This window comes from Juglans microcarpa x Juglans regia, chromosome 1D (genome assembly GCF_004785595.1).
Source record: "Juglans microcarpa x Juglans regia isolate MS1-56 chromosome 1D, Jm3101_v1.0, whole genome shotgun sequence".
Lineage (NCBI taxonomy): Eukaryota > Viridiplantae > Streptophyta > Magnoliopsida > Fagales > Juglandaceae > Juglans > Juglans microcarpa x Juglans regia.
The window spans coordinates 46,953,707-46,966,818 of NC_054594.1; the positions used below are offsets into that span (position 1 = coordinate 46,953,707).

Sequence of the window (13,112 nt, forward strand, 5' to 3'; positions counted from 1 at the left end):
CACTACGTCTCTCTCTGCAACATGTGCATACGGATTCATGATTTGATACTTTGATTTTATTGCTTTCAAACAAAGATTTTTCAAACAGAGATTTCAAAAAACTGCTCAGCGAGTCCGACAAGTGGAAAATGTTAGGGCGAACGTGAAAAATTTGGGTAGAGTCGGACGTTGTTGGCTAGTGATTATTAGAAGTGGCCAAGTTCAGACCTAGGCCGCGTTTGAATTGAAAAATTATTTTAATTTATCTCATTATTATAATTTTTTTTTTAATTTTCACAAATAAAATAAATAATTTAATTTTTTTAAATCTCAATTTAATTTTTTTTAAAATTTTTAAATAATAATAATATAAAAAAAATAATATTTTAATAATATTTTATTCAACTTTTAATTTGTATCTACAATCATCTCATCTCGCTGTCAGGCTTAGAAGACACTGAAACCCAGAATAACCAGGAAAAACTAGGACAAGATGTCAAGTACATGGGAAACGGGACGCATTAGAGTGGAGGGTTTATATAACTCATTGGTAAAAACAAGGTGAAGAGGGCACAACTCGAAACTACTTACATATGATTCAATAGAATATTTTGAAACTAATTGAAATAGTTAATTACAAAAAATGGGCTGGTATGAAACGTTACAAAGTGACAACAAAACTTGAAGAGCAAGTATACGACGACAACACAGAACATCAAGAGCAATAAGACAGTACAATGTATGAGCTCTGACCTTATGCATAACTGGAAATTAGTGCTAAAGATTAATTGCTGACCGGTGGACTATGTCATAAACAGATAGAAGTATTTCAGCACCTATCAGTGCAATGATGAGCCATTCTAGAAAATCTGATTTTCTATTTTGGAGAATTTCTTGAAGGAAGCGGATATTGTGCTGCAAAAAGAAAACAAGCAATCAGTACAACGTGCACATAGCTTAAAACACCAGATTCATTAACGTGTTGTTAGCTCAATAAGTTAGGATGTGAGGAAAACTCCCACCTCCACAAACTTCAGCTTAAAATCAAGACTTGCAAATCTCTGAGTCAATTCGAATTCATCTCTAAGATATTCCCATATTTGAGCATATTTTGCATCCTTCCAGGCAATGTCAGATCTGTAAAAAAAAAAAGTCAAGTTTTCATTAGATGTATCAAACATACACAGTGAATAAGCTAAATTTTGAGAGATATATGATATGAGGTCAGCAAGCGAAGATGGATCGTTCATGATAGAAACTATCAATCCTGAAATAGGAACCCCACACAGTGAACAGAGCACTTAAAATTATCATCATGCTCAAACTATTCAATACGGCCAAGTGTTACTAACAGCAACATCCAGGGAAAAGAACAAACAGCAATAAAAGTGCTTGCCCACTCAATAGTCTGAGCAGCGACACAGGATGATGTTAGTCAAAGAAGATTATGAAAATTCAAAAAACTTCTAAAGAAAAATAGAATGACTTGATTCCTACTTACAAACCACTATGGACATTTTTAAATCTATATTGCTTTACTCAAAAAATAAATCTATAATGTTTTTTGTTACTTCCTTTTGGTTTAGTGATTAGTCTAATTCAAATTCATTTTGTTAATCTTAATTTACTCACTTACAAATCACATTTGCTTAAATCTTTATTATTTATCATACATCATTAATTAAAAATACATTAAAAACTCGACAAAACCTAACATTTATGCTAGGGCAAAAGCTTCCACACTACATGCAAACAGCAAAGAAAAGAAGAAAACTGTATGTCTTCAATTTCGTTAACTTTTCTTGTCACTCATTTAAAAGTCTCCCGTTTTCTTCAGACTCATAAAGTCAAATCAAGCAGCTTTGAGAAAAAGCTTTGAGAGTATAGTGTATTTATTAGGCTTGACATGTTTTCACCATCGTCAACCATTCAATTAATGCATGCCATTAAACTTTTACCTCTCAAAAAGCCCAAGCTTAAGAATGACATCAGCAAGATTAGAATTTGCCTTTCCAACTAACTGAAACAGTTTTTTCCTCTTCATTTTGAACTTTCCGGTAGTTTCCATCTCACGATTTATATCAGTAAATTCTGCAACCATTCCATCAACCTAAGAGCAGAAAAAAGATTTGTGAGCACGAATTGTAAAGAAATACCCTCAGCATAAAAACTTTCCATAATGATACAAAATTGACCTGGCGTCCGTAGTAATCAAGGGCAATGCTTTGACCAAGAACACTTCCGATCGTCCGGATCCCATCAATATTCAGGTACTGCAACATAATGTAATCTAATCCACCTTGCATCCATGTGTTCAAAGTTGGCTTCTCTCTCACCTCATACTCTACACTTACAAAACACATTCAAATCAAGACAAAGTTAGAACATCAAACATACAAGATCTTAAAAATTTCTCATCCATTGGAGTATAACATTTATTAAGCAAAGAATAGATAATAGCAAAAGAGTTAAAAAAGTTTTTACTTGAAAGTTTAACAATTTTAAGTTCCCTTAAAGAACAAATGAAAAGGTTTCACCAGGCTGTAAAATGATGCTTCAAGACATTTACTCACTGATAAAATTCATGCTATTTCTAAGGGAGACCCCATTGACATATCAATGACAAGACACAAGAACCTTAGTTATTCCGTAATTTATTTCCAATCAAATGAACACATTGTGCCAAATCTTCTTCTTTTTTTTTCTGTTTTTTTTTTAATTTTTTATAATGACACGGTTCCACCATGAAGGAGGGCACTTCAAACCCACCCTTGGGACGTAAATCTTGAATGCACAACCTGCTCTCCAAAATCACGTATCAAATAATGGAAGAAAAGTCAGGGTTAAATCAACCCAGGATGTCTGAGTCTACAGCACATCTCAAACCTGTTCTTTGACCACAATGCTACACCCTAATGGGCTTGTGCAAAAAATTAATAGAGACAAATACAAAGGTAAGTGTCTAAAGCAACAAATAGGATAAACTATACTTTCTATGGTATCAAGATGCTCAGTCATAATTTTAGCCCTGACCATTGCTACTACCCTTGCGTGCTAGATAAACATTTTTCCAAAAAAGTTGCATTACACAACGATTTAAAGATATTTACAAACATGAACCCAGTAACCTTATGCGCAATCAAAATATTCAGATTAAAAGCTTACCATCCTTTCTCATTTCAGGTAGCAATCCTGATGCATGTTTTTGTACAAGTTTCAAAAATCCATCTACATCCTCCTCACGGACATTAAACAAGACAATGGAGCCATACTGAAAAACTACCATGTAACAGCAGTTACTTCCACTCAAGGAAGCACCCAAACCCTGAAACAAAGAACTGTCCTGATTAACTGGGTCAACTTAATCACAAAACAAGAGCATATACAAAACTTTGCGGTTAAGATGCAGAAAACAAGCACATTCACGTCACATAGACCAAGAAGAAAAACTTACATTGATCTCAGAAAGATTGCCAAACTTAAGAACGATATAATTGGTCATTCGCGATGTTGGTGGGATAAAGTTAGGTTTGTTCTGCTCCACTACGCTTCGCAAATCCACACTACACCGGAACAAAAGAATCACCAGAAATTCAGTTACGCAAATGTGTGTGCGTATAGTGGGGGGAGGGTCGCTTCAGACTTAGGCAGAATCTCAACAAGCTGACTTGAATGTTCCAAAAAGCTATGGGTACGCAATAAGTTTACAATCAAAAGAGAATGTCAGGCATTTTGGTCTTATTGAATAGCGAACATGAAGGTAAAAAACAATATGGGAAAAAAATCGTTTCTTCCATATGTTACTGGAAAATAGTGTAAGTCATTTTGAATACAGTTTTAATATTTAACCAATAAATTTAAACGAATCTCAAAATATTTTTCCACTGTAGTCAATTTACCCAAACACGCCCATCTTTTCGATTGCACTTTCAAATTACCAAATGAATAAACTAATAGAGAACCCAAACAGCCATGAATTTATAAAAATTTTCTGAAAGTTGAAAACAGAAGTAAAAAAGAAGCAAACCTAGTAGAGAAGAAAAAGGCTCTGACGGGAATAGAGGGCTTAGTACCCTCCTCCACGCTGCCATTATTGCCGTCACCGACCTCGGAGCACGACACCGGCTCGTTCCACTCCAACGTGGGCGCTGAAGAGACCGAGGAAATGCACCGCACGACAATGAAGCCGAAATTGGAACCGAAACCGCGGGCGCCTAGGCCGGGGGTGATCGAGGAGATGGCGGGGCTGAAGATGGTACGAGAAATCAGGTCTTGGGGACGGAGAGAGCATGAGGCCTTGGGTTGACAGTGAGGATTGTACGGATGGGTTTGAGCAAGAAGGAGGGTTGTGTGGAGGAGGGGAAGAGACGCAAAGCTCTCAGGTGGACGTCTATGCTCCGCCACATTTTCTTGCGGCTCGAGACTTGGAGAGAGTGTACGCGCGTCTGTCTGTTCGGAGGGTTTATGTATTTGTATTGGTCTTTTTCTTCTTCGTTTTTTTTAAGCTTTCAAAGCCCGATTGAAGCGGGCCTGCTTTCAATTGGGCCTAACTGTATCAAAACCGCACATTAAGCTATTGAGCCCCATCCCAGCTTCTCTGGACCCATCATCTATCAATAAAGAACTTGCACTCATTTGATATCATCAGTCACACTCTCCTTTTGGCAGCCCATTTTTTTTCATATCAAAGAACAACTTTCCTTGACCAAATAGGCATGTATACGATTCTGCAAAACAATCGACTTGAGTACAAAGTGAAAGATATTCGATAGAGTTTTGGTATTTAAAACACTTAACGTGTAAGCCCCGTTTGGATACGATTCTGCAGCCCAGTTTAAATTTAGTGATGAGATGAGTCGAGATGATTTGTAAATAGTAATAAGACTTGTGAATTAAAATTTATTTTTATTTTTATATTATATTTTTATTTAAAAATAATTGCTATCATTTTGTAAAGTAAAATTATTGATTAAGATTTTATATCACATTTTCAATTAATAACTTACTTTAATCTTTATTAAGAAATTTTTGATTTAGAGAGAATTTTATCAAATCTAGTTTTACAAATACTTTAAACTCTTAAACACAATTATAATCATTGTTGTCAATAAAATTCTATAAAAAAAACTTACACATTTGAAAAAAAATGGTCCTTGCCTCTTCAAAAGATTATACAAAAACTTTTTATGAATACTAAAAAATTAAATTTTACTATTTATAATTTTCATATTATTATATATTAAACTAATAATGACAAAAAAAAAATGTATTCTTAAAATGAGAATAGGTAAAATAATTATTATATATAATATCTTTAAAAATTAATAATAATATAATATTTATTTGATCTTATTTATATTTTCAGTCTCATTGAGTTAATTAAGAAATCTTGTACCATATTTAGCAGTCCATTTCAGGATGAAGATTGGGTCGTCTGCCCAGCAATGCTTGTACTCTTTTAGCAGAACAGTAAGTACTGTTCTGAAGGTGGTGATTGCAATATTGATGATAGTAGGAGGTCACTGACAGGTAAAAGATTATAAATGCAGTCACTATAAAACCAGTCTTTTCCCAAGTCATCGTGGAAGCTGCAAACTAGGTGACTAAAGACGGGCCATATTAACCTCCATGATTGGAACAGAGCAGAAAATCCAACCACCATGATTAGATAGATTCAAGGTCTGTAATGAAAACTCTAGTGAGTCAGCATCTAACTCTATGTTGTTTTGTAGGGACAAAGTTTTACGCATTAATGTCGTAGAGATTCGAGAACTCGCCAGAAAGAGATGTCGTGTGTATGCTTGCAAATTGCCGTATGCTGAAGTTGACTTGAGCAAAATCAAGTGCAAGCCGGGACACAAGTTTTCAGACCTGGGGCCCCCATTGTTGTCTGAAAATCGTTGATTTTCGCATATGCAACGAACGTTGGGGAGGCACAAAAACGTTATCTTGGTATTCCCAGTAATCTTGCAACTTGGCGTAGGTTGACGTTGATGCATACGGCCACCTAGCATTTTTAGCCACAGGATTGGATCTGGGTAATGATTTTCTTTTTCTCTCTCTCTCTCTCTCTTTCGGTCTTGTAAGTGCACATGTTTTATTATAGTTGCCCCCATCTACTTCATCTATTGAAACGACAAAGAAACAACAACGAGGGCTATTAGGTGAAATATACATTCTCTGCACTCCAACAAACATATGTTAGACACTTTACACTTCGAGCTAGCTATTGAAATCGACAAATTACGCTTTTAAATTTTTAAAATTGTAATACATGTTAGGAACATGTTACTAACGATAAAGAGAAAAAATAAAACAAAAGTGAAACCAGTCACGCACAATACAAGGTTTACATGTTTACGAGTCATGTCATTAAACTGGACCGCCACAAATACAAAAATTTAGGGTGAGAGCTTTTTGGAAATGAAATGGCAGATTAATGTGTTATTTTTTTTGTAATTTAGGATCTAAAACGACTACAATTAGAGATGTGAAGTGTTTTTTTATTTTCCTTAAAATTTTCAAATAGAACTCCCTATAATGAAGTTAGGGTTGTTGTAAGTTGTCATCAATTTTGATACCAGAAAAGAATTCTTTGACTGTAGAAGTCGTGTGAGGAACAAAAGGAAAAAAGACAAGTTGAGGGAAAAAGAGAACAAATTACGTGTACATTTTTTGCTTGCGAATGAAATATGCTCAAATGGAGCTAAAGACGTGCGGCTTTCAGTTTACACTTTATATAAATACTGAACGTGATAGGCGATCGAGAGCACACATGATCTATCTATGTGTGCTCCAACCACACATTATTCACAGGCTCATATCTTCTGCAACTAATTACATAATCATTCACAAACTCAAGGGGCTGGTTTATTGATAAGGATCATAACAATCAAAGGATAAGCAACACAAAAGGCCTTTGTAAAGACAGATAGGGCATGCAAAAGGATAAAAAGTGTTTGGGGCAGAGTACCATAGCAACATATGCTTCTTGTTATAATAATATTATTAGTATATGATCATACACATCTCTGCACAATGCAAGACTGATATATATGATTGGCTAAGTTGTCTTGCTTACATAAAACCTTCTAAAGGCAAATCATTGCATCTTGGGTTTCAGCTCCTAGAGCCGATATATAGAGTTAGAAATGTTGGTAGTGGATGTAGTGGGTAGATGGAGTAGGCTGAGATTGTGGACAGAATTGTTCTGAGGGTTGAGTGGGAAGATTGCTGATGATGGAGCAATAGTACTAGTGGCAGAAGAGAATCCTGATGATGCTGCACTCGAGAATACTGGCGTTGGGCTAACAATTCCATTGCCCTGCATTTGCCATGCCCATTTCGCAAATCTTGCCGAAGAAACAGTTTCTACTGTCTTCCCTCCTACCCTTCCCTGCGAGTTAACAGAGTAATATAAGTTTAGTTTTACTTGTATAAATATCAAGTGTAAATTTCCTTAATTATAAATATAAAGATATTGAAAATCAGACTATATATTGATGCTGTTCAATTAAAAACATTTGAGGGCATATATGTGTGAGTGTGATTAGTGAAAGTATAAACCAGAATATTAATTCTTCTTATCAACATGGTACGAGTTACATGATCCTGTCAAATCTTTTTTCAACCTGGGTTTGGATTTTCTGCAACAACGCAAGGAAATGCAATCGTGAAGATCCACCAATTGTTTAATTTGTTAATATATAAAATAAATAATAAAATTTACATTTTTCTATCAGCTTAAGCTTTTGAGACAAATGGTGATTTTACAGTGTATCAGAGTTGGGTTAAGTAAGGGGGAGTGTTTAAGCTGACGAGAATAGGTAGATTTTATTATTTATTTAAATCTTAACATAACCAAGAGGCAGATAGTAACAGAAGAAGGTTTTTGATGGCCAATAATTTGGGGTTTTTGTAACTACTGCTAACCAGAATGGTCTTTGTCACTACTAAATTATTTGTGCCACCTACAAGTCAAGAAAGAAAGACTGCAACATATACTCCATACATGGATATCACACATACACACACAATGAGACGTAAAACAATCATGAAATGGCTGACAACACGTGCTATTGCAGATATCACTTGTCGTATTCATGCCACTTAATTTCTATATGCTTCCACGTGAGAGTAAATGGTCTGCTACCAGACAATATGGGAAGGTAATAGCTATGTGAAAGATTAGTTGGAGAAAATGTGTCTAAGCTAGCATTGTAAAAAGACTGAATATGTGAGTAAAGTACTACCATTAATCTCTCTCTGTTGCAATGGAAATGAGATTCAATCCCACTGTCCTTCCCCTTAGAACCGTTCGAAATCCCGAGGCTTAGATCAAGATTATGGCCTCCTCCTGAATTCATGGCAATAGAATTCATCTACATATTCATTAACTGGGAACTCATCTTTCACTTTTTAAAATGCAATAAAGAATTTGCCTCCGAAACAACATTAAATAAAAAGATTGAAATCTATTATGATATTACCTTCTTGACCAATGTCATCCACAATTATCTCCCCTTCATAGGTGCTTGGCCCAAAGTTGGGTTCAGCTTCCTTCCCATTACATTTGATGGCTGCCATATCATAGGGCCTGAATTCGAAAATGAAGATTTCTGTTAACACTAAGGTCTCGCTCACTTTCACAAAACTTTTCATCTCATCTCATTTAATCAAAACTTTTTCAAATTTCAAAACAAAAATAATATTAAAAAAATATATTCTAACAATATTTTATTTAACTTTTAACTTTTATCTCATCTCATTTGCAAAAACAAACGAAACCTAAATCCCAACTAATTCCCGATCATAATTACCTGCAAGCAAGCATCATAATTTCATAGATAAAAAAAAAAAAAAGTTGATTGACCAAGGACTTCTTCTTTAATTTGTATAACCATTTTGAACTTAGAGGAAGTCCAAAACGATAAGTTCTGAGAAATATCAGGCCGGTGCTTACAGCAATATATACCAAGTTTTGACAACAGCATCCAGTAACAAAATCATCACAAGTACAAATTCAGCTAAGGAAAATGTTTCTTACTTCTTCCCAAGAAATTGTCCCATACGAGCTTCCCAACGACCACATTTGTGCAGGGTCACACCTCTGTATTTCGAGTTCCCTCGTGTAAATCCAGTGCTTTGGCGTCGAAGAACTTGAACAAATTCTTCTTTGGTCAGATTCATCATCTGCACATCAATGAAATTATAATTAGGACGCAAGATTCATCATCGGCATCAATCAGATATCAAATAATGATTGAATGAACACATCCCACTCCCACCTGCTTCATCTCTTCCTCATAATCGTTTAAATCAAAATTGATATCTGCATCAATTCCCCGAAACTTGATCGCAGCCCGATCATATGCTCTGAAATCACGGATTCAAGAGGCCCATGATTAGGATAGTTTAACAAAGCATAAAGTAAATTTCCTTATTCAAGAAAATAAACTCACCTAGCAGCGGCATGGGCAGTGTCAAATCCACCTGATAAATCCCAACATCCGAATCATCAAGATATCCAAAAACCCTCTGAATTTTTCATTGAAACTTTTTTCCCCAATAATGAAGTTAAATTGCATAAAAGATCGTTCACTTACCTAAATATACTTGCTTCCCACAATCCCTGAAAATCAAAAAGAAAATGAGTTAAGACCATCAAAGAAAATATACTCTTAGGTGTATGTAAGGTAAAATCATTTACGTGAAGCTCATACAATTAGAGTCAAGATCAATAAAGAAAACCAAATCATTGAGACAAAAAACGTCTTATTATGATCAAACAAACATATATTCATTATACGTATAATCAATACCATATATGTGATTCCCATCGGCCGGTTCTCCGGTAGAATGTAACTCCCCGGTACTGCGAACTCCGAGACCTCGGCCCCCGCCTACTTTTCCTCACCTGCTGTTGCTTCTGCTGCAAAATTCTCAGCTCTGCCTGACCACTCGAGTCATGAGCAAACGACAAGTTCAACCATTGAGGCCTCGATGACAATCCCGACCCGAACTCTGACTCCCCGCCTCCCGTTTCTCCTGTTACGGGGAAAAGCGACCTCGTAACGAGTTCCGGTGCCGGGGTTTCGTCTTTGAACTCCTTGCCGGAACGGATACCATGATTTTCTTTTCTCAAGATGTCGAAGATGAACTCGGGGGAGTTGTTGGAAGAGTCTTCGTCTCGGACGTTATTGGGAGCTTCTTCAGCGTTGACGACGGAGGAGGTGGAGGTACCCGAGTCTTCCATGTGGTTTCCTGAGCCCTTTAGGAGCTTCTCCACCTCCATTAACGCGTCCTCCTTCTCATCACAAAGCGAATAACCGGAAAGAATATCAACATTGAGATCCAACATATCTTCTCTTTCTCTGATCTTCTGATCTTCCAATGTAAAATTGATTTTACACAACACAGCACGCTTGACATGAAAAACCCATGTTCACAGCAAAACTTTCTTCAGGAACTACTGAACAAAAGCAGCTAAGAAAGAAATATATATATATATATATATACACGAGAGATATAGAAGGTATAGCTTCCTCTCTGCAACGTTATTGGGTAGAGAGAGAGAGGCTTTCGTAAGTTATTGGGGGAAGAAAGCAGGCCGTCTCGAGGCTCTATGGCCACAAATGGATCGAAGAGAAAAGACTGCAAACTGCAAAGCAACAGCCCACAGGCAGAGAGAGAGACAAAGAGAGACAAAGAGAGGCAATAATAGAAGATGATCAGAGGCTTGTGAAGCACAAGAAACTGGAAGAGGAACTCTGGGGGCTTAAAAGAAATAGATGGGGACGTGTTAACTGTGAAGGTAGAAACAGAAGGGAGGGCTACCTAGCGTGGTTACGGTACTTAAAAAGTTGTACCCATTACTACTCTTCGTGCAATGTCTTCACCTACGTTATTTGACTTTCTCATATATATAAATATAAAACTTGACTCAATTACATGAAGTTAAGAGTGAACTCCATCAAAAAAAAAATAAATAAATAAAGTAAGAGTGAACCAACCAGTTAAATAAAAAAGATTAATTCGAAGATGCAAGAAAAAGACTTCCAAATAGACATTGGCATGGATTGAAGACGTGGAAATTGGCATCTCCTGTTTAGATATTGAGTTGAATTCTTTATGAATAGTAATAAATTGAGATGGTCGAGTGAATTTTATAGAGCTCATTTAGGATGAGATTATATATGTTTAAATATTAAGATAAATTTAGATATATTTATGAAAAATTAAAAAAGATTGTAGGTCTTACGTATAAATAAGTGTTGAGTTAAAAAAAATTGTGAATCCTATATATAAAAAAACTTTAAGTTAAGATAAATTTAAAATTTAAATATTTAAATATTAGAAACAATTTAAAATTATAATGAGTAGTTCCATCTAAATTCTAAAAGAGGCCTAAGCTGCTAAACTAATTCCAATACGACCAAATGGCAGAGAGTCAGAGTCATTAACTGCCAAACTAATTTCAATATATATATATATATACACACACATATGGGACTAATAAAAGAGCGCTATATAGTCTACATGATACTGAGATCTTTTTTAAAAAAAATCTAATAAATTGAGGTAACTAGATTGGTCACAAAAATAGTAGACTTTTAACAAAAAATAAGATTTTTTAACAGGATTAATAAATGGATGAGTTGATCTACGCCAAGTGGAAAAAGCAATGAGTAACGCTAATACAAGTAATATAAATATAAGGTAATTAAAAGGGATTTCTGACCTAAATCCAACACGTACTTGGGACTTAAATGGTCTACATTTTCGATCATTTTTATGCTAATAAACCGATTACAATTTACAACTAAACTGGTCCCAATTATAAGCTGTTTATATACTTTTAATTGCGTATATGTAGGTTGGTGTCTCCCCATGCAACATAGTAATTGTAAGAATCCAACACGTACTTGCAATTAAAATAGTCTAATAAGTACTTGTCAATATTTTTTATGCTAATAAATCGATGGTTAATTAATTAAAATTGATCCCAAAATCTGTTTTTGTTTTTGAGCGGTACTATTATTCCGTTTGGGCATGCCCACTTTGTATGCCATCTAGTGTAATTTGTAATTTTTTTTTAACATTTTATTTCAAAAATTTTAAAAAAATAAAAATAATATCAATACATTAATAGTCACTTCCTTAACTGTTAAAAAAAAATTAAATATATGAACTGTCAAAATGAGAGAACAAAATGAAGAGGCATATTAGCATTGTTTTTTTTTTTTTTTTTGGTACAAGTCTCGCCTAACTGTATAATTTTTCTATTTTTTAAGGATAATATTACAAATATTAATTCTGTCCTCGGAATTTTAAGCATATTATATATTATATTCTCAAATAATTATGGATATTAGTTTGGACCCCATCTCAACCTTCCATGATACAAAATTCCCTTTAAATTTGTAATAGCCGTTATCTTAAAAATAATACCATTACTTATGATCAAGTACTGTATATTAATATATATAGACGACGATCCATAAAAATCTATTCAACATGAAAGTTATTTATGGAAGTCTCGATTGCATTATATTAGTATCAATTTTGTGCCAATTTTGGTACGTAGGAATGGCGTTTCCCAAGTGCTAAAGTCGTAGCTAGGTTTAGCTACAAATAGGAATAGCGGCCGCATTTAACGACTTGGACGGTCGGTCACCAATATACGCGTGACTGACTGACTTTCCACACTCTGAAAAATTAAAAAAATAATAAAAATGAATAAAAAGACAGAGAATGAATACTTGTTGCACACATTTCTATGTAATTAATATATAATTTATTATTATATTCATCATCTCTATACTAGATATTATATATAATTTTTTTTATTAAATATATAGTATATAGATAATGAATAAAATAATTACTTTAATTTAACAAGAATAAAACAAAAAAATAATAATAAAAATTAAGTATAGTGTATGATATATAATATATGAATGATGAGTAAAAAAATTCTTATTATTTTTTATATTTTTATTTATTTTTAATAAATTATCTTTCTATTTAAAAATACATATATTTAAATATTTAAATAAAATGTTAAAAATAATAAATTATATATTAATTAGATAAATGCGTGTGATCTAACACTTTGTTGTATCATTTCTCAA

The 13,112-nt window shown here is 34.3% G+C and overlaps 2 protein-coding genes across 2 annotated transcripts; both read right to left on the reverse strand.

The window, feature by feature from the left end:
• Positions 1–554: 554 nt before the first annotated feature.
• Positions 555–4,476, reverse strand: LOC121248300 (protein RETARDED ROOT GROWTH-LIKE; the record flags this gene model as incomplete). The annotated part of the gene is made up of 7 exons (XM_041146727.1): positions 555–894; positions 1,002–1,116; positions 1,938–2,089; positions 2,175–2,323; positions 3,145–3,304; positions 3,434–3,542; positions 4,007–4,476. Coding segments are annotated over 7 exons (1,293 nt in total), but the record flags the coding sequence as incomplete, so codon positions are not given.
• Positions 4,477–6,949: 2,473 nt separating this feature from the next.
• LOC121235412 (AP2-like ethylene-responsive transcription factor TOE3) lies at positions 6,950–10,729 on the reverse strand. The gene is made up of 9 exons (XM_041131757.1): positions 10,504–10,729; positions 9,801–10,467; positions 9,585–9,610; positions 9,441–9,471; positions 9,267–9,354; positions 9,026–9,171; positions 8,469–8,575; positions 8,232–8,332; positions 6,950–7,375 (listed from the first exon to the last, which is right to left on the reverse strand). Exons 2-9 carry the CDS (start codon positions 10,337–10,339, stop codon positions 7,106–7,108), a joined length of 1,308 nt encoding a protein of 435 aa, XP_040987691.1. The 5' UTR covers positions 10,340–10,467; positions 10,504–10,729; the 3' UTR covers positions 6,950–7,105.
• Positions 10,730–13,112: the final 2,383 nt, after the last annotated feature.